General features: G+C 41.2%; 1 protein-coding gene across 6 annotated transcripts in view; it reads right to left on the reverse strand.

Annotated features, from left to right (window-relative positions):
• PLXNC1 (plexin C1) overlaps window positions 1-21,629 on the reverse strand; it is a 161,266-nt gene that overhangs the window by 76,754 nt on the left and 62,883 nt on the right. For all 6 annotated transcript variants that reach the window (XR_004031922.1, XR_004031921.1, XR_004031923.1 and 3 more), the window contains 4 exons: window positions 12,980-13,127; window positions 8,547-8,634; window positions 6,158-6,260; window positions 5,620-5,706 (listed from right to left, as the gene is read on the reverse strand). Coding sequence is in view for 3 of the 6 variants with exons in the window: in XM_003259494.3 (XP_003259542.2) it covers window positions 5,620-5,706; window positions 6,158-6,260; window positions 8,547-8,634; window positions 12,980-13,127 (426 nt within the window). In the remaining 3 variants the exon portion in view is untranslated. The remainder of the gene's footprint in view (window positions 1-5,619; window positions 5,707-6,157; window positions 6,261-8,546; window positions 8,635-12,979; window positions 13,128-21,629) is intronic.

Consider the following 21,629-nt stretch of genomic DNA (forward strand, 5'->3'; position numbering starts at 1 on the left):
CTGAGCTAAAATTTCCTTATCTATAAAATGGGGAAAATAGGTCCATTTTGAGGCTTAGATACTCTGAGCTCAGGGCATGGCACAGGCTCAGCAAATACTAGCTACCACTGTTCATTTGAGTACATTCTGGCATTCTCTCTTGTATCTTTTTCTGTTGTGCACATGCAACTGCTTCATGAAAATGAATCTTATTTCCTCCAAAATATTATAAGTTCTACCATGTAAGCTCCATGCAGCCACACACTTTGCCTGCCTGTCTAGCACATAGTAGTTGCTCAACAAACAAATTTTGAATGAACGAATAAATGAATGATTGTAAGTTAATTCTATAGTACCTGGCCCTATGCTAGGCCCATAGAAGCTACTCAGCAAGGTATATGTGAAATTTAGTTTCATTCTTGAAGGCAAGGTCCCCAAAAGCATTCATTTGGATTGCCTGTGAGAGATCTAAAATGCATAGTCAAAAGTGATGGAGGGGCCGGGTGTGGTGGTTCATGCCTGTAATCCCAGCACTTTGGGAGGATGAGGCAGGCAGATCACCTGAGGTCAGGAGTTCAAGACCATCCTGGCCAACATGGTGAAACCCTGTCTTTACTAAAAATTGGAAAAAATTAGCTGGGCATGGTGGCGGGTGCCTGTAATCCCAGCTACTTGGGAGGGCAAGGCAGGATAATCACTTGAACTGGGGAGGCACAGGTTGCAGTGAGCCGAGATTGTGCCACTGCACTCCACCCTGGGCAACAAGAGTGAAACTCCATCTCGGCGGGGAAGAAGTGATGGAGGAAGAGAAGAGGAGGTGCAAGGAAGAGAAAGAACCATTTGAATGTAAATTGCCAGGGGATATGACTTTGTATGCTTTATTTCTGCCCTATAGTGATAAGCATATTGAGGGTAATAACAAATATTAGGATGACATCATATCATAAATCTTCACAATCTTTCGTTGAATGCACAAAGGAGAGGGGAGCTATCTCTGGTCTCAGTGAGTGAAGGCACCAGACCTGAGAATGTTAAGAAATGGAAGGAGAAGTTGTCAGGTCAGGGTGACAGGGCCAACGGTCCCTGACAAGGTTTCAACTACTAGATATGTGGAGAGAAACAGACAGACGGTCAGACACTGGCCTTTATAGCTTGAAATACTCCTCCTCCGAGGTCATACATAGATTTTTGAGCTCATTTCTCTATTGTGGTCACACTTTTCTGTAACTCAGCCCCCTTGGCAGATGATGCTATACGTTTCAGGGTCAGGATACAGGGGTAGGTCTTGGGGTCATGAAACAGTGTGAGGGCTACCGGCCTAGTAGGGACTGAACCAGGACCCTATCTCATAAGTACCAGATCCTTGGATTAGAAAACTCATACACTAAAAAAATAAAATAAGATACCTTGAATAGCATTCCATTGCCACTGAAGAATAAAGTCAGCACTCATAGGACTGGTATGTGAGGCCCTATATATGCAGGCTCCAGGGTCATTTCAACCTTGTGTCTCATAATTTCCTGCATCCTCTGTGCCTACTTAGGGTTTCCTCTCGTGTGTGTCCTGGAATCTTCTGGCTCCTACCCCCACACTGTGCTTATGCTGGTTCCTCTGCTTCGAATACCCACATTCATGTGTCTGGATGCTTCTCATCCTCAAAGGTGGGCTGAAATGCCATCTCCATCAATCAATCCATCCATCAATCAAAGACTTAACTAACCACACTGATTAAGTGTTTTCAACTTCAAGGCACTGGGTTTAAGCGAACAGGAAGGACTAAGACAAAGCCCCGGGCACAGAGAGGCTCTCTGTATACTTTCTTGTACTTTCCCTATATTAATATTTTTAAAATCTTGTATTGTTACTCATGTACTCATGGATAAGATTCTTGAGACTGATGGCCAGAGATGTGCCTGATTCATTTGAATCCTCCTCATGGAATCTGTGGAGATTGGTATAATTGCATCTAATAGGTGTGCAATAAATGCCTCTAGAAAGAATCAACTCAAGTTCAGGATCCTAGACGCCTAGGACAGTACCTGCTCCATTCCTAGTGCCTAGCACACAGGAAGTACTCGGTACCTATGTGGTGTGGGCAGATGCATTGAAGCAAAGCTGTGAGTGACTTCTCTGGTAGAAACAGAATCACAAAGACATTGGGTGCTTTGTTCAAGGCCAACATGAAGGCCCAAAGTGGGAACCAGAATGTTACACATTCCACCTGATAATGAAAGACAGCAGTGTTTGACAGAGCACGAGAAATCCCTCCTGTGACAAATAACACTCCATTCCCTATCAAACAAAAGAGAGATTCTGCTCTGAGTCACATATTTAAAGAAAACATGTCAGTATCAACAAAATGTCTTTCTCCATACTTAGAGGGGTAATCCACAGAGAAGCACTGAAAACAGATCTGGGCTTTTGTTTATTTTCAGCCTTCTTCTTCTCTTGTGGTGACCCCAGTCCTTTTAACCACACAGTTCAAAGGGTGCAGAGAGATACACTGCAGGAAACCAGGATGTAGTGACTTTATGATATTCATCTTTAAAATTAAAGAAGTTTAAAAAGCCGCTGCCTGGACCACGACTCAGCGATAAAAAGGAATGAATTATTGATACATAAAAGAACTTGGATGAATTTCCAGAGAATTATGTTGAGTTAAAAGAGCCAGTCCCCCAAAGGGTACATCTGGATGATTCCGTTTATATAAAATTATTGAAATGATAAAATTATAGAAATGGAGCCGAGATCAGTGGTTGCCAGGCATCAGAGACGGAGAATGGGAGGGAGGAGGGAAATGGATGTGACTGTGAAAGGGCAACCTGGGGAGCCTTGTGACGATAGAGCTGTTCTGTGTCTTGACTGCTGTCAACGTCAATATCCTGACTGTGATGTTGTGCTATAGTTTTGCAAGATAGTACTATTGAAGGAAACTGGGCAAAAGATGTTAAGTATTATTGTCTCACAAGTACATGTGAATCTACAATTATCTCAAAATTAAAAGTTTATTATTTTCTAAAACAATCTTGAAAAAGAAGAACAAAGCTGAAGAATTCACATTTCCTGATTTCAAAATTTACTTTACAAAGCTACAGTAATCAAACAGTGCAGTACTGCCATAAAGACAGACATAGACCAATAGAATGGAAAAGAACACCCAGAAATACACTCTCACAAATATGATGAAATGATTTTCGACGAGGGTGCCAAGACCATTCAATGGAGAAAGGACATTTTTTTCAACAAATGATGTTGGGAAAACTGGATATCCACATGCAAAAGAATGAAGTTAGACCCGTTTCTTATGCCATATATAAAAATGAACTCAGAATGAATCAGAGACCAAAATATAAGTGCTACAGACCTTTACGAATAAATATAGAGAGTTTCATGACATTGAATTTGGCAATGATTTATTGGATCTGACACCGAAAGCATGGGCAATAAAAGAAAAAATAAATGAACTGGACTTCATCAAAATTAAAAACTCTGTGTATTATAGGGCACAGTCAACAGAATGAAAAGGAAACCTACGGAATGGTAGAAAATATTTGCAAATGATATATCTGATAAGGGGTTCATATCCAGAATACATAAAGAACTCCTACAACTCAACAACAACAAAAATAACCCAATTTTTAAAATGGGCAAAGGACTTGATTAGACATTTCTCCAGAGAAGATATACAAATGGCCAGCAAGCATACACAAAGATGCTCAACATCATTAATCATCAAGGAAATTGCAAATCAAAACCACAGTGAGATACCACCTGACACATATTAGGATGGCTACTGTCAAACAAAATCGAAAATAACAAGTGTTGGTGAGGATGTGGTGCAACTGGAACCCTTGTGCACTGTTGGTGGGAATGCAAAATGGTATTATTGCTATGGAAAACGGTACAATGGTTCTTCAAAAAACCAAAAAGAGAGTTACAATACAATCCAGTAATTCCGCTTCTGGGCATATGACCAAAAGAACTGAGAGCAGGGTCTCGAAGAAATAGCAGCACACCCACGTTCCTAGTAGCATTATTCATCATAGCTAAAATGTGGAAGCAACCCAAGCATTAATCCATGGATGAATGGTAAACAAAACATGGTATATACATACACTGGAATATTATTCAACCTTAGAAAAGAAGGGAATTCTGACCCATGCTACCACACAGATGAACCTTGAGGACATCATGCTAAGTGAAAGAAGCCAGCACAAAAAGACAAATTCACTTATATGAGGTACCTAGAGTAGTCAAATTCATAGAGACAAAAAATTAGAATGGTGGTTTCCAAGGGCTGGGGGGAAAGAGAGATGAAGAGTTATTATTTAATGAGCATAGAGTTTCAGTTTTGCAAGATGAAAACTGTTCTGGAGATGGATTGTGCAATGATGTGAACGTACTTACCACGACTAACTGTACACTTAAAAGCAATAAAAATGGGAAATTTTGTTTGTGTATTTTATCAAAATGAAAAAACAAACAAACAAACCCTGGAACAACAAAGTTTAATTAAAAAGAAAAAGCCACAAAGCCACTGTCTCCCTGATCCAAGTCCTTGTCACTGTGTCTTAGTTTTCCAAACCAATGGGATGAGAAAAGGAGCCCATTACTTAACAAGACCTCAAAGACTGCTAAAGTCTGGAGATACCTGAGCATCAAGCTTTTCTAATGCCTTTAATTAACTTCATATCCATTTGATTCACATTCCCTCTGCCTGTTACTTAATTCACTTGAAGTTACTATAAACTTTTCAGTAATGACTTAAAATGTGCTACTTATTTACCTTTGCACTTGACCTTAGGTAGCAGCAAATGGAGAAGTCAAAACCACAGATTAGAGAAATGGAAAATGAAGCCTTTTTCTCCCCAGAGCTATCATTTGTAATTTGTCTATTTCTGCTAGACTCCAAGGTTAGCGAGGGCAAGACTTACCCTCTTTTTGTGTTTATAGAGCACATAGATGCTCAATGAACTTTTGTTGACTGAATGAAGTTGTAAGCACAGCCATGTGTTCCGCCCAGAAATGTTTACATTGTTACGTCCCCTCTTTTCAAACATGACTGACATGGGGGCTTAGTAATTTACTATGAAGAAAATAAGGGGCATTTCCACGGAAAGTTCATGGATAAATAACTGCTTGTGAGAAGGCGAGAGAAATACACATTCTATAACAATTCTGGTTTAGCAGCGTTCACTACTGGTTAGATGTCCCTACAAAGTTGAAAAAAACAATGGAATTGAGGTTAGTTTGCACACTTTGCACAGACCCCCATCCACACACATAACCCCCAGAAACTCAATTATATAAGGTGCAAGTTGAAAGCCCTCAGATGGAATGCTAAAACTTCCTTCCAGCTCTTCCCCAGTGAGCTGCAAAGTCACCTTTACAATTTTATTTCGACCAGAGCAACATCATTTTTCATAATTACAGAGTTTTAATTTATTTTATGTGAGTGTCCAGCCTTTGATGTATTGAGCTAATTAAGTGAAACGTGGTTAAAAAACCAAAGATACAAAAGGGAATTTTGGTAGAAAGTAAAATAGAGAATTTTTTTAAGGAACCTAAGGTAGTACAAGTTGTGGTCATGGTCATTCAAAGAGAGGTTTTCCCCTCAACCACACAAAAATAGGGTCTGACCTGTAAAGCCTGGTTGGTTCTGTTCCCCTTGTTCTCCTTGGTTCTTCCTCCTCCTGATGTCTTCTCGACAGCCACTGGACACTGTTCCTGGAATGGAGAACAGCCCTTCAACATCCAGATGGGTGGTAAATTCAAAGTGTGCAAAACAAACATAAAAGAGAAGGTAGGACTAGGCAGTCACAAACATTTATTTTTGGTTAAATCTTTTTTTTTTTTTTTTTTTGAGACAGAGTCTCACTCTGTCACCCAGGTTGGAGTGCAGTGGCGCGATCTAGGCTCACTGCAACCTCCGCTTCCCAGGTTCAAGCGATTCTCCTGCCTCAGCCTCCTGAGTAGCTGGGATTACAGGCATGCGCCACCACACCCCACTAACTTTGTATTTTTAGTAGAGGCAGGGTTTTGCCATGTTGGTCAGGCTGGTCTTGAACTCCTGACCTCAGGTGATCCACCCGCCTCGACCTCCCAAAATGCTGGGATTACAGGCGTGAGCCACCATGCCCGGCGGTTAAGACTTACAATACCAAAAATGTTACTTTACCTGGTTTCTCTCATAATCAGAAGGGTCGCAAGCTGTGAAGGGGTGGATACACCTTCTTGCACTTTTACACCACGCGCAGCCAGTTTCTACGCATGCTGGGCATCTAGCAACACAGAAAACTGACTTAATTCCTGCGTTTTAGGACAATGTTCACATCCTAGAATTTCCCTCTGTGATGTGGCATGCAAGCATTTAAAAGAAGACAAAAAAAAAATCCCCGGACAGACATTCCTGTGAGGCTTTGTGCCCTGCTCTCGGAAGCCCTCAGGTTGATGGGCCAGAATGGCACCTGCAGGGGTGTTGCCATGGAAACCTGAAGCTGGGTCACCTGCTGGTCTGTAGATAATAGGAACCCAGTGAATCTGTTTCTGAATCCAGTTCTGCTATTTGTCTACCCTCAGGTAAGTCCCTCTGGAAAGGCCTCTCTCCCCGCCTCTACCCACCCTGCCTTCCAAAATCAGGAAGCCCTCACTCACTCCAGCAGTCACACTGCCAACTGCCTGGAAGACGTGAGACAGAAGGTGTTAGCTGGCAAGCAGAGGCAACGAGGTGCCTGTGTTTGCTTTATAATGAAATTAAGGAAGAATTGTGTTTCTACTAATCAAATCACCTATCATGATTGGGTAAACTGTGGAGGACTTGAAAAGCACTTATGAGAAGGAGTGTTAAAAAGGGAAATCGGGGTTGATCTGGAAACAGGGCCAAGGGAGGCCAGAGGAAGCCTTACTTAGCTCCAGCAAGGGGTGCTAGTGCAGGGCCGGGGGACTCAGTTTGTTTTATACCTTCTCCAAGAAATCAGGAAACATTCTGAGATTCTGACCTACAGAAACTGCAGTTTCCATGGAAGGAGAAGACACATTGGCTTTTGCGTGGATCCGGCCACCTAAGTGAGCTAGAATCGGGTTTGTGATTTGCACGCTTCTTCTACCCCCGGGGTGTGATTACTGTACTAAGTCGTTTCCTAACAGGAAGCAGTTACTTATGGAAAGGGCACTCCCCCTCCCCGGGGGACCTAGGTCTGAGGTCTGGTTCTTAATTACCGAGTTGTGGGACCTGGAGCTAGTCGGTTCCTTTCATCTGGCCTTAAAGTGGGCATCAGGGGAGCTACGTTATCTTTCAACTGTCTTTGAGCTATATAATTCTATTTAATTCTCCCCTTTTTTTCCTATTTTTACGAACTTCTGAGGCTTTCTGTAGCAATTTTTGTATTTTTTTCTCCTTAAATTCATTCTGTTTCTTAGCGATAATTGAACTGGGCCTTGTGTCATCTTTTTCAAAGTGCCTCAGTGGAAGAGATGAGGCCCAGGGGCTCCTGTTCTAATCATTCAAGAGCAGCCTCCCAGCTCAGCTTCAAGTTCAAATTCATTTTCCCCATAGAAACCATGGTTCCCAGGCCAGGCCAAAAGAAACTCCCATTTGGTGCTCACATAGCTGGTCAATCAAACCGTGGAGTGATCTACAGCACTGCTACTCATGCAGCCTCCCAAGATGCCCTGCAGGCCTCCATCCCAACTTCCAATTGGAAAGTCAGGCATCTGAGAAACATATTTCCTCTGTCCTCTTGCTGCTTTAGAAGCAAGGAGTGAGGCTGGGCACTAACTCAGGGGCCTATGTAGCTCAAAGAGGCCAAAGACGGTGAAAAAGGGGGGCAGCAGGAACATGTTCTTTTGGTGAAAGGGACTTCACCTTGTCCTTCTCAAGTATGACTTTTTACCCCTACGCTCAAGGCTTCTCGTTCCACCCAAATTCCCGAAGCCATTCCAATCAGAAGAGAATCTAGCAGCGCTCCTTCTTCTTTCTGTTGAGACAATCTCACTCTGTCACTCAGACTGGAATGCAGGGTGCCAACCCGGCTCACTGCAACCTCCGTCTCCTAGGCTCAGGTGATCCTCCCACCTCAGCCACCCAAGTAGCTGGGACTACAGGCACACACCACCATGCCTGGCTAACTTTTGTGTTTTTTTAGTGATGGCATCTCACTATATTGCCCAGGCTGGTCTCAAACTCTCCTGGGCTCAAGTGATCTGCCCATCTCGGCCTCCTAAAGTGCTGGGATTCCAGATGTGAGCCACCACGCCTAGTTTGTCCCTTCTTCTTTACTTACTTCAAGGCTGCCTCTCTGTCCTGGGAAGACATATTTCCCTGTGGGTATGAACACTTAAGCACAGTGGATCTCTCTCCCTCGCGGCGCCAGCTTACTAGTCAGGGCTAGAATGTGTGAGCGGAGCTGATTAGCTCAGTGGCTCTCCTATCTCCCATTACACCATGCTTCAAAAGGCATTTTGGAAAGTTCTGTCTCACAAAAGAGTTCTTTAGGAAATCGAGGAGTCAAACAAATAAGTAAATTAAGACAAATGAGAGAATATTCAAATTTCAAATAAAATCTTACTCTTTTAATGATGAGCAGTTGGTAAAGTTGAATCTGTCTGATAAATTCCAAGAACCAAAGGAGAACATCACGTTGACAACTGAAACATCTGGAGGGAAGGGGGGAAAAAGTCATTTATGGTGGAGTCCTGCTATAGTCAAGCATAGCTGTAAATGCAAAAAAAGATAAATATTTTTGCCTCCTCTGCATAGTGGGCGGGAGCGTGCCAGCTGTTCGCTAACATTTCAATCAGTATGTGGTTCCTTCCCCATGGGCCATTCGCATCAGGCTGCCGAAGTGCACAGCTCAAGCCTCCAAACAGACTGAACCCACCTCGAGTTCCAAGCCTCCCATGGATAATCACTAGGAAGAAGCCATTTTACAGCTCATTTACATCTCATACTCTCCTAGGGATCACTATCTCAGCTTTTAATTGGCCAAGGCATAGGAATAAAACAAGTCACCAAGCAAGAAGTGCCTAGAACATGAAAACCGGAGCATTAGAAATCCTGCACCTTCAGAAAAATCCACGCTGCAAATATTTACCTAACATACTCTAAAGTGTAGTTTCCATAGGCTGGGTTCCACGATCTTCTTGGGGTCAACTGTCACCAAATCTGTGACAAAGGCTTTCTTATTTCCCTTTGAAAACCTACTCATTGGTTAGAAAACCCCAAAAGAACAAAATAACAAGGATTTCAAAACTACTAAATCAGCATTAGAGAAACATAGTATTTCCTGTATCTCTTTAAACATATATACTCTATCCAAGGTAGTGATTCCCAAACCCAGTTGTCTATCAGAATCACCTGAGAAATTTACAAAGCTATAGATCCCAGGGCCATGCCCCTAAATATTCTGATTTAGCAAGCCTGGGGTGGACCCAGGAACCTGTGGTTGCATTGCTCCCCATGGAATGATTGTATAGAGCCCAGGTTTGGGGCCACAACACAAAGTAGCACCTTTCAAATCCCCTCTGTCCAGGGACCAGTGCTACTAACAAGGTATTAATATCTTTTCCCTTTGGTGAATTAATAGGAATAGGAGGTGGTGCTATTTATTTGTTTGTTTATTTATTTACTTTAGTTGGGATGGGGTTTCACCATGTTGGCTAGGCTGGTCTTGAACTCCTGACCTCAAGTGATCTGCCCGCCTCGGCCTCCCAAAGTGCCGGGATTACAGGCGTGTGCCACTGCGCCCGGCCGAGAGGGTGCTTTTTAAATCCAAGTCTTGACAAAATAAGAAGCTGGCTTGACTCCGTTGGCACCCCTCATTTTCTTATTGAAATTTTATTAGTGTGTGGTTCCCAAAGTCTAAAAACCCTTACTTTAAGGTCCTTCTCCACAGCAATAACAGACCCTCTGAAAGTCAGAATTCCACATAAAATTCGGTTCACGTACAGAGGGTGTGTGTGAAATGATCGTCTTCTGTTCTCAAGACAAAGAGGCTTGGAGGGCTGGCATGACCTCTCTGCAAAAGCCTCTGAACAGACACTTGTTACATGTGAGTAGAATGAACACAGGGACAGTCAGCTCAGAGGGACTCCCAGTGAAAATACACTCCAGTGGCATCTATAAGTGTCCGGTGATGAAGACTGCAAAAGTCATACTTTTTTTCAAGCACCAAATAGGCACAAAACTCTATTTGGAAATATCACAAGGAAATGAATATTCATGATTTCTTCTAGGAAAGCATTTACAGTTATTCTGGAAGAGGTAAAATAATTTGGGTGATGATAGCACAGTCAAGGAAACAACCATATGAGTGGTTTCAGTTCTCTCTGGTAACCTGGGTACCAAGACAGAGGTGTGCATGGAGGACCAAAGGGGTGTTAGAATGGCTGAGAAAGTCAGAGCAGAATCCGGCAGGGGCATATGGAAAAGGTGACTTTTCTCCAATGTTTCAAAGCAGAAAGGGGGACAGGATTTTGTGAAAGGGGGAAGCCGTTCTAGGTTTAAAGAAGGCCATGGATAAAGGCTTGGCAACGGTCACTGGCTGGCTGAGTACAAGAGGCTGGGAAGTGAATTTGTTTGCCTGTTCGGAATATGTAAGATATTCAGAAAACGGCAGGTGAAGGGTTGGGTGCAACTGATGGAGGCTCTAAAAGCAACCAACTAGCTTTACAAGGTGATCTCAAATACTTCAGAGGCATATTTTATAGGTGAGCAAGGTCTGCGTTTTAATGAACAAAATTAACCAGAAATGCATCACAAAGGCTGCACAGTGTGGACAAAGTAAAGTGGAAAATTGAGGTGATTTTCCAAGCAATCAGACCCAAACAGCCACCATCCAGTGGCTGAGAGCATTTTTAAGCTCACATCTCTGGCCTGGTGTATTAAATCGCCTTTTGAAGGATTTAGGATCAATTGGGTGCTATGGTCAGAATATTTATGTCTCCCCTAAATTCATAAGTTGGAATCTAATACCCAAAGTTTTAGTATTAAGCCATGGGGCCTCTGTGAAGTGATTAAATCATGAGGGCTGCACCCTCATGAATGTGATTAGTGTCCTTATAAAAGAGGCTTAAGAGAGCTCCCTTGCCCCTTCTGTATGTGAGAATATAGCAACAAGGCACCATCTGTGAAGTCAGAGGCCAAGCCCTTACCAGACACTGAATCTGCTGGAGACTTGACCTTGGACTCCCCAGTCGCCAGGGCTGTAAGCAATACATTTCTATTTTTTATAAATTATCCAGTCTAAGGTATTTTGTTATAGCAGCCAGAATGGACTGATATTGGGTAACTCCAGCTCTCACCACAAAACCCACTCAGCTCCATTAATGATCATCACTCAGTCCTGGAGACCTACTCCATGAACTCAACTCTACTTCTAGTCTTTCTCATTCGAAGAGACTCAGGAGTCCTCAGTCTGCCCACTGGACCTCCTGACCATCTATTGAATCCACTTCTCTCCATCCCCCTTGGCTTCTCCTCCAGCTCTCACTTGCCCTCTCACCTGGACCCTCCAGTAGCTTTCCACTTTCACTTTCCCTCTCACTTGGACCCCTCCAAGTGATCTTTTGGAACTCAGTCTTTCAGTCTTTCCCTTCTTTGGTCCATTCTCCACCTTCAAGCCATTCATTCATTCAAGAAACGTTTATTGATTGTGAATGGCTACGTTGTGCCAGACACTGTTCTAAGCACAGCAGTGAAGATGTCTTCTCCAAGTCCCTGCCTCCATGGGGCTTACATTCCAGTAAGAAAGACAGACAATGCACAATTGAACCTTTCTGTGATAAAAATCTGATTGTGCTGCCAGCCTCCAGCTTAAAACTTTCAGCATCTCATCACAGCTCCCAGGATTCACGGTTCACAAGGCCCTTAATGGTCCCCTGGCTGCCTCCTTTGGTATCTATCTTCCCTCCTTCTCCCCTTTCCACCTTCCCCTACCCCATGTGCCTTGGCCATGTAGAAGCTCTTCTGGTTCTTCAAATAAAGCTTTTTTTCTCCTGGCCATCATGCAGGTTGGTCTCTGTCTGAAATACCCATTCCCATCCTCTTTGTCTGGCTCAACTCTACCCTCGCCTTGTCTGGACATCACTTCCTCCAGGAAGCTTTCCTTACCCCTTCCCCCTCTGCCATGTCTGGTAAGGTACATTTTTCATGTGCTTCTCATGGTACTCTATGTTCCCTGTATTTACACACTGCATTGTAATGAGCTACTTACTTCTCTCTATCCCTGTGTACAGTCTTTTTTTTAGGGGCAAGGGGGAGTCACTGTATCCCTAGTACCTAGCATAGTGCCTCACATATAGTAGATGTTCAATAAATACTTCCTGGATGGATGTATGAATGCAATGAACTCAAACTGATAGAACATTGGTTGTCAAAATTTCTCATCTCACCCAGGGTATTTCTTGCTTTTCAGATCTCTGAGTTATCCAAACCATTTGGGTACAGTCGGCCCAGTGCTATCTGGCTTTTCTGCACTCTCCCATCCAACTTGCCCTCCTCTTGTCATTGTCCAGGTATATCTGATAGTGGGGTCTTGGAGTCAGTGAATAAGGTAAACCAGAGGTGAGGAGGACCCAGAGGAAAAGTGGGAACCAGGGGGTAGGGAGGGAGTGAGTCTACAGAGGGGGAACTATTCAGATTCCTTGGGAAAACTAAACTCAGGAGGTTCCCTTGTTTTTTGACTTTTTTTTTTTTTTTTTTTTTTTTTGAGACGGAGTCGCTCTGTGCCAGGTGGAGTGCGTGGGCAATCTCGGCTCACTGCAAGCTCGCTCCGGGTTCACGATTCTTGCCTCAGCCTCTCTGAGTAGCTGGGACTACAGGCGCCGCACACGCCGGCTATTTTTGTATTTTTAGTAGAGACGGGTTCACCGTGGTCTCGATTCCTGACCTCGTGATCCACCCGCCTCGGCCTCCCAAAGTGCTGGGATTACAAGCGTGAGCCACCGCGCCCGGCCCGTTTTTTTGACTTTATAACAAAAATACCCAGAAGAATCCACATACCTTTGTAGGTTGCTCTGGTTGGGATGCTACAGGTGCAGGTCCGGTTGGGCTGACTTTTATTCTGGCAGAGCTCCCTGCTAGAGTCCACATTCTTCACCATGCACTTTGAGTGTCTTGGAGAGAAGCTTCCCACCATAGTCACTGTAGTCTGTGCAGGGAAGATATGGGGAAAAAATGATGATTTCTGCCTCATTTCCATCCATCATAGAGCCTCATATTATCTCACCTTTTGACCTGCCACAGGAGGGAAGATTTCTCAGAAGAGCTGATGTAAAGAATAGATGTTTCTGGGTGACAGAGCAAGACACTGCCTCCAAAAATAAATAAATAAATAAATAGACAAATACATAAAAATATAAAAGAATAGATGTTTTGTTGGCTATTTGGTTTGCTCTTTTGTAAATTGCATATTCTTATTCTTTGGCCATTTTTCTGCTTTGTGTGTATATATTATCAATTTTCAAGAGCTCTCTGCATGATGTAGATATTAATCTTTATCTGTCATATTTCTGACACATATTTTTCTCCTAATCTATTGTTTATCTTGTAACTTTTGCTTGTGGCATCTTTTACTCTTACACAATGTGCTTTTAAGTAATCAAATACAGGGTTTCTTGTCTCGGCTATAAAGTGCTTCCCAAACTCTAGCTTACGGACAAATATAAAATTGTTCCAACATCTTTATTGCTTTATTTTTAAGCTTATGTCTTTAATCCATCTGGAATTTATTTTTATATACAGTGTGAGATAAGGGTCCAACTTTATCCAGATGGTTAATCAATTATGTCACAGCCATTTATTAAACAAAAACAAACCTCCTTTTCCCACTGAACTGAAATATCATTTTGTCCTATATTAAATTTCCATTTATCTGGAATCTATTTCTGAACTCTGCTCTGTTCTAATAATCTATTGATCTACTTCTATTCCAATGTCATTAAGTTTTTACTCCTGTAATTTTAAATATATTTAGCATCTGATAAGGCAAATCTCTCCTTCTTTATCTCCATTTTCATAATTTTCTTAGCATTTCCTGGACATTATTCATCCATATTCATTTTATCTGAAGGGGTTGAGGGGACTGAGTCTAAATGAAATTGTATTAAATATGTGCCTTAATGTTAGAAAAATTTCTATCTTTATGATATTAATTATTCCCATCCAAACACATGACTTTTTTTCATCTGTTTCTCTTTGATCTGGGGGGTTCATTTAAGACAGCGTGCCTTGATGATCCTAGGTGTGAAGATACATTTGTCAACTATTCCTTATTGCTAATATTGTTAGATAATGATTAAAGAAGGTGGCCTGTGAAATGTGCTTTAGAATTAGTTAAGATTTTGCTTGTGGTCAAACATATGATCAAAATTGGGTGGAGGCAGTGTTTTTGTGTGTGTATGTTTGTATGTGTACAGGGATACATCTGTGTGCTTGTATGTGTGTGTGTGTATAGTAGGGACACAAAAAGACAATCTTGAAATGTCCCCAAAGTAACTTTTTCCCAAGGAAATGGTCCAAAGGAACAAGGCAGCCAGGTGTCCTGTTCAGAAGGAAAATTATAGGAATTAACATGCCAACAGGGGACTCCTTTTGCATCAGGCGCATGATGGGATCTGGTGGGAATGAGGGCTAAGTGAAAGGAACCTGGGAGTGCAGGAAGTGGTAACCTTATCACCCCCTATGAAGAGCCATAGTCTAGACAACCTGGCAGCTGTCTGTCTTCTGTTATACTTCTCACTTCCTCCCAGACTTAGGCACTGCCACCTAAGACTCTGCTGTCTCCCTCGTTCTTTGATAAGCTTGCTAAGTCTAATCTAGTCCCTGGAGGTCACCCCTATCTTTCCATTTTCAAAAAGTTCTGGCCATATTATCATGCTGGAAGAAGGCAAGTTCTTTCAGTCCACTTCACCTGGACTGGAGTTCAATTATCTTTAGGGAATTCTGAGCACAGTGAAAGATCCCAAACCATTCCCACTAACTTATCTTCAACAAATGCCTGAACTCTCATTCATGCCGAATCTTCAAGCAGCATTTATATCCGCACCACACATCTTACCTTGTATACATATATGTCTTAAATTGAATTCACGCTCAAACGTTATAACAAGAGTATCAGAATTTTTAAAAATCATACTTTCACCAACTCTTTTAAAGTTTCCACATTTCCTTCTAGTTCTCACATATGTAGCTTTTACATAACTATAATGATTCCATTTATTTATTCCATAAATATTTATCAAGCTTGCAACATATGCCAAGTGCTGCACAATGTACTGAATATACCAGTGAACCAAACAGCTATGGTCCTTGCCCTCAAAGAGCTTATAGACTAGTAGAAGTATAGAATATTCCACCAGAATAAAACTGGAAGGTCACATGGTATCAAGGAATCATCAAGAAATGACTGAGCTAAGATGGTACAATGGAAAGGGAAAGAACGAGGCAGTCGAAGTACCCCTTAGAAGTGGCATCGGGCAGGACTGGAAGTGGGGGATGTGGATATGGAGGATGCTGGTGAGCAAATGGATGAATGGAGGTACCATACATGGAGATGGGGCATACTGATGGAGAGGCGGATGGGTAGAAGATTCAAGACTTCAGGTATGGGTGTATGTAGTTCAAGATACTTGTGTGATACTCAAGCAGATGTGTCAAGTTGGGTATGGGCCTGGAGCTCAGAGGAGCAATCTGGGGTGGGGATAAAGGAGACATGAACATACAGACGATTTATAAAGCCATGGAAGTGAATAAGATTGTCTACAGACGAAATGTAGAGTAAGAAGAGAGGAAGAGCCAAAACTGGGCCTTAAATGGCTCCAATATTTAGAGACAGGGAGAGAAGGGACCAGCAAGGCCCAGCAAGGGAATTGAGGCCTGGCCACAGAGAAGGAGGAGAGCATGGAGTGGGCGTGCCATGGAAAGCAATGGAAAAGACAGTTTCAAGAATGCTGGCTATCAGCCAAGTTAGATGAGGACCTTATAGTGTCTGCTGGAATGGCTGCATGGAGTTCACTAGTGACCTTAGCAAGAACAGGTTCAGGGGAACAGTGGGGCAGAAGCCAGGTTGGAGTGGACCTGAAAAGAGGAGATAGCATGTTTTTTTCAGGTGCAGTGGAAGGAGAGAGGAGCCAGTGAGGTGAAGGTATTTTTGCGTAACTTGGGGTCCAGGCAAGTACAGTTAAAAAGCCGAAGCTTTGTCCTAAGAAACCCAGTATGGGACTCCTTACCAGGCTGATGGCTCTTTCGTGAATCAAGCCAGATAAAGAGGGAGTGAAGACTTAAAGGGCAGATAGGATGCAGAGGCAGCTGGGGTGTCAATTAGCCGGCAATATCCACAAGGCCAAAGAATTGCTTGCTGCACAACACTCTTATCAGACTGACATAACTTATTTTACTGAATCATTCCTTATTGCTAAACAGTTTCATTATTTCCAGGTTTCTAATTCTATAAATGCTATGGCAAGAGCATCTTCATGCCTAGGGATTTTCTTCTTTCAAGTTATTTCCTCAGGATTCTAAGGCTGAAGTTAATGCTTCAAACGGAATGAATATATTTATGACTTTTGAAACATGCTGCCAAATTGCTTTCCAAAAAGGTTGTGCTAACTGGCATCACCAACACTGGGTGTTAGCATAGCTTATTATCGCTTTAATTTGTATTTATTTGAAAACTAGTGAGGTTGAACATATTTCCATATTTATATCTACTTTCTGAATCTCCTCTTGTGAAAATATATGTGTTTTGGCCCACTTACTTTTTGGTGTATTGATGTTTTTCTTTTTAATTTTTCTTAGTGTTATTACATTATGATGAATATTTTGTTAGTGGCAAATATTTTCCTGAAGTGTGTGCTTTAGTTAACTGTTTTGTTTTTTTTTTTTTTTTTGAGACAGAGTTTTGCTCTTGTCAGCCAGGCTAGAGTGCAATGGCACAAACTTGGTTCACTGCAACCTTCACCTCCCAGATTTAAGCGATTCTCCTGCCTCAGCCTCCCGAGTAGCTGGGATTACAGACACCTGCCACCACGCCTTGCTAATTTTTTTGTATTTTTAGTAGAGACAGTGTTTCACCAGGTTGGCCAGGCTGGTCTCGAACTCCTGACCTTCAGGTGATCTACCCGCCTCTGTCCCCAAAGTGCTGGGATTACAGGCATGAGCCACCATGCCCGGCCAAGTTAACTCTTATTTTTTGTAAAAGGAAATAATGTATATGAATATTTTTCTTTTGTTATTACATACTATATTGCTTCAGAGGTAAAATAAATGATCATACTTTCAAATTATGTTCAACTTCATTTTCTGTTAGTTCTTCTGTGATTTTTCATTACTTATCAATTTCTTAGCCTAAATTTTATTTTTATATTTAATGTAAAATATGAAATTACATTTCCATAGTACAAGCCAGTTATCTCACATATTTTATGAAATAATTTTTGTTTCCTCTTATTTTACGATATCGGTTCTTTAAAATTTTTACATCTATTTCTGAGCTTTCCACTGTATTCTATGAATCCATATTCCTATTTTTAAACCAGAATCATGGATTAAATTACTGTTGATATCTATCTATCTATCTATCTATCTATCTATCTATCTATCATCGATGTTTGCAATCTAATGGGAGTGGTCTTGCCTAAATCAACTTCTTTTTTTTTTCCAAAATATGTTTTGGATATTCTTGATCAGCTCATGATATTCCAGATGAATTTTATATTAATTTTAAATAAACACTAATTCAAAAATCATTGGAATTATATGAAATCAAGAAAAACAGGTGCGGAAGAAGTGACATTTTTATATCTTCTCACCAAGAAATGTAGAACATGACTGAATATGTTCAAGATGTTTTCCATATATTCTAAGAAAATACTTGTTATTTTTCTTTATGCTTATGTTTTTAATTGATATTTTTGTTTTTATTTTTCTTTATGCTTATGTTTTTAATTGATATTTTTGTTTTTATTTTTCTTTATGCTTATGTTTTTAATTGATAAGGTTTTGCTATGATAAATTATAAATAGCCTTAAGGCTGGGCACGGTGGCTCATGCTTGTAATCCCAGCACTTTGGGAGGCCGAGGCAGGCAGATCACCTGAGGTCAGGAGTTTGAGACCAGCCTGGCCAAAATGGTGGAACTCCATCTCTACTTAAAATACAAAAAATTAGCCAGGCTTGGTGGTGGGCACCTGTAATTCCAGCTACTTGGGCGGCTGAGGCAGGAGAATCGCTTGAACCCAGGAGGCAGAGGTTGCAGTGAACCAGGATCGCACCACAGCACTCCAGCCTGGGCAACAAGAGTGAAACTTTGTCTCAAAAAAAAAAAAAAAATAGACTTAATACACCACTGCTCTGCTATCTAATTTCTATTACAAAGAACGGCTTAAGCTAAGTTGTTCAAAGCAAAATCACTATTTTTGGTAGCTGATTCCAACACATATCTCTTAGTAAAAATGATTTTAAAGCAGGATATGTACCTTGCTCTTTAAGTTTATGGCTGAGTAGTTCTGTTGTTTTTATGAATAGGACTTTTTATTCATGAAGTTACAAGTTTGTTTTATTTAACATGTAGTAAGGTTATTGATATTTAAATATTTATTGAACATTCAGCACTTCATTTAACTTTAATTCATTTGAATAATTTTTAAAGCTAACATATTTAGATTCTGCAGATATGCAGCCACTTAAGATGAGTAAATAATTTTTTTATATTTAATTTGAATAATTATTTGTATTACTTATTTCTTGAATTACTGCAGTGGACAGAGCTTTACAAATAATGTCAATAGTATTAGCGATGGTGGAATTCCTTGTCTAAGTTCTGATTTGTAAAAGAATGTTTCTAGGATAGGCATGGTCACTTATGCCTATAATCCCAGCACTTTGAGGGCTGAGGTGGGAGGATCACTTGAGCCCAGGGGTTTGGGACCAGCCTGGGCAACATAGGGAGACCTTATCTCTATAAAAAATTTTAAAAAATTAGCTGGGTGTGGTGGTTCACACCTGTAGTCCCAACTACTTGGGAGGCTGAGGTGGGAGGACCCCTTGAGCCCAGGAGTTCGAGGCTGCAGTAAATTATGATCACGTCTCTGCACTCCAGCCTAGGTGACAGAGGGAGACCCTGTCAAAAAAAAAAAAAAAGTTTCCAGTGTCTCTCCTCTAGAAACCATATTGTTTAAGAAATACTTTTATTCCAATTAGCTGGGCGTGGTGGCACATACCTGTAATCCTAGCTATTTGGGAGGCTGAGGCAGGAGAATCGCTTGAACCTGGGAGGTGGAGGTTGCAGTGAGCCTAGAACGTGCCACTGCACTCCAGCCTGGGTGACAGAGCAAGACTCTATCTCAAAAAAAAAAAAAAAAATGTAGAAAGCGGAAACTGGATCCCTTCCTTACACCTTATACAAAAAATTAATTCAAGATGGATTAAAGACTTAAATGTTAGACCTAAAACCATAAAAACCCTAGAAGAAAACCTAGGCAATACCATTCAGGACATAGGCATGGGCAAGGACTTCATGTCTAAAACACCAAAAGCAACGGCAACAAAAGCCAAAATAGACAAATGGGATCTAATTAAACTAAAGGGCTTCTGCATGGCAAAAGAAGCTACCATCAGACTAAACAGGCAACCTACAGAATGGGAGAAAATTTTTGCAATCTACCCAACTGACAAAGGGCTAATATCCAGAATCTACAAAGAACTCAAACACATTTATAAGAAAAAACAAACAACCCACCAAAAAGTAGGCAAAGGATATGAATAGGCACTTCTCAAAAGAAGACATTTATGCAGCCAACAGACATATGCAAAAATGCTCATCATCACTGGTCATTTGGTCATTGGAGAAATGCAAATCAAAACTACAATGAGATACCATCTCACACCAGTTAGAATGGCTATCATTAAAAAGTCAGGAAACAACAGATGCTGGAGAGGATGTGGTGAAACAGGAACACTTTTACACTGTTGGTGGGAGTGTAAACTAGTTCAACCATTGTGGAAGACAGTGTGGCGATCCCTCAAGGATCTAGAACTAGAAATAGCATTTGACCCAGCAAATCTCATTATTGGGTATATACCCAAAGGATTATAAATCATGCTACTATAAAGACACATGCACACGTATGTATATTGCGGCACTATTCACAATAGCAAAGACTTGGAACCAACCCAAATGTCCATCCATGATAGACTGGATTAAGAAAATGTGGCACATATACACCATGGAATACTATGCAGCCATAAAAAAGATGAGTTCATGTCCTTTGCAGGGACATGGATGAAGCTGGAAACCATCATTCTCAGCAAACTAACACAAAGACAGAAAACCAAACACCGCATGCTCTCACTCATAGGTGGGAACTGAACAATGAGATCACTTGGACACAGGGTGGGGAACATCACACCCCCGGGGCCTGTCAGGAGGTGGGGGGCTGGGGGAGGGATAGCATTAGGAGAAATACCTAATGTAAATGATGAGTTGATGGGTGCAGCAAACCAACATGGCACATGTAGACCTATGTTAACAAAACTGCATGTTGTGCACATGTACCCTGCAACTTAAAGTATAATAAATAATAATAATAATTTTATTTCTGTGTCTTTTCTATTTTTATTACATATCTCTGCTTTCCTTCTCCACCACATCAGTCATTCCACCAGGCAAGCCCATGTTTATAACCTTGTATGAATTCTTCTATATTTTTGCCCATGATCAAATAATCATATAGAGACATATATACATAAACATATACAGGGACATTTTTTGATCAATATAAGACCATGCTAGGAACACTTTTATGCATCTTGCTGTTTTTACTCAACAAAACCTCACAGAAATCCCTCCAGGACAACTGGAATTGCTCTACTTATTTCTTTTTAATGCTGATCCCATAGGGAGTATGAGGATGTACTATCTTTTAATTGTTTTGTGGAAAGAAACAAAGCCTCTGTGAACAGAAGTTCTGAATTATATGGAGGTTTTTCTCTGCCTACAAAGTGACTAGAACGTTACTAGGCATATGATAGGCAGGTAGCAAACAGCCTTTGAATAGAGCTAATAGATGGAACTGAACACGACCCTAGACTGCCATCTCCATAGGTCAGGGTCAGGTTTATTTAAACAAAGACCTGAGATTTTCAGGTAAGCCAAAGGTGGCAATAGGGTAGGAAATATTTTGAAATAATGTGATCAAGAGATAGAATCAGATGACTTATCAACACTATTAAAATAATTAGTCCGAAGTTGGTTTCAAAGGACAGCTTTAATCAAATTAGGAACTTCTTATCTTCTTTGAGAGTGGTGGTGAGCTGGAGAGAGTGAGGCAGTGGCTGTGTGGGAAGTCTCTGGGAAAAATAGGGTAAACCACAGTGGGACTTAGGGCGAGGAAGAAAACACCAGTGGTTGTTTGGGTGGTAAGCAGTTTTCGAAATGTTCCAGACCAGATATAAACAGAGATTAATTTGTAATAGCCCCTAGCTAGGTAAGGAAGTTGTATAAGCAGCACTTTTTATTTAATGAACAAGCTACTTCCTCCCACTACATTTAGCTGAAGTATTATCCTTAAATTTTTTTAAATGACATAAGAAAAAAAATCTTCCAGAATCTTAACCACTTATCAGAGTCCTGGGTATATTCAAGGATTATGGTA

Source organism: Nomascus leucogenys, chromosome 10 (assembly GCF_006542625.1).
Source record: "Nomascus leucogenys isolate Asia chromosome 10, Asia_NLE_v1, whole genome shotgun sequence".
NCBI classification, from domain to species: domain Eukaryota; kingdom Metazoa; phylum Chordata; class Mammalia; order Primates; family Hylobatidae; genus Nomascus; species Nomascus leucogenys.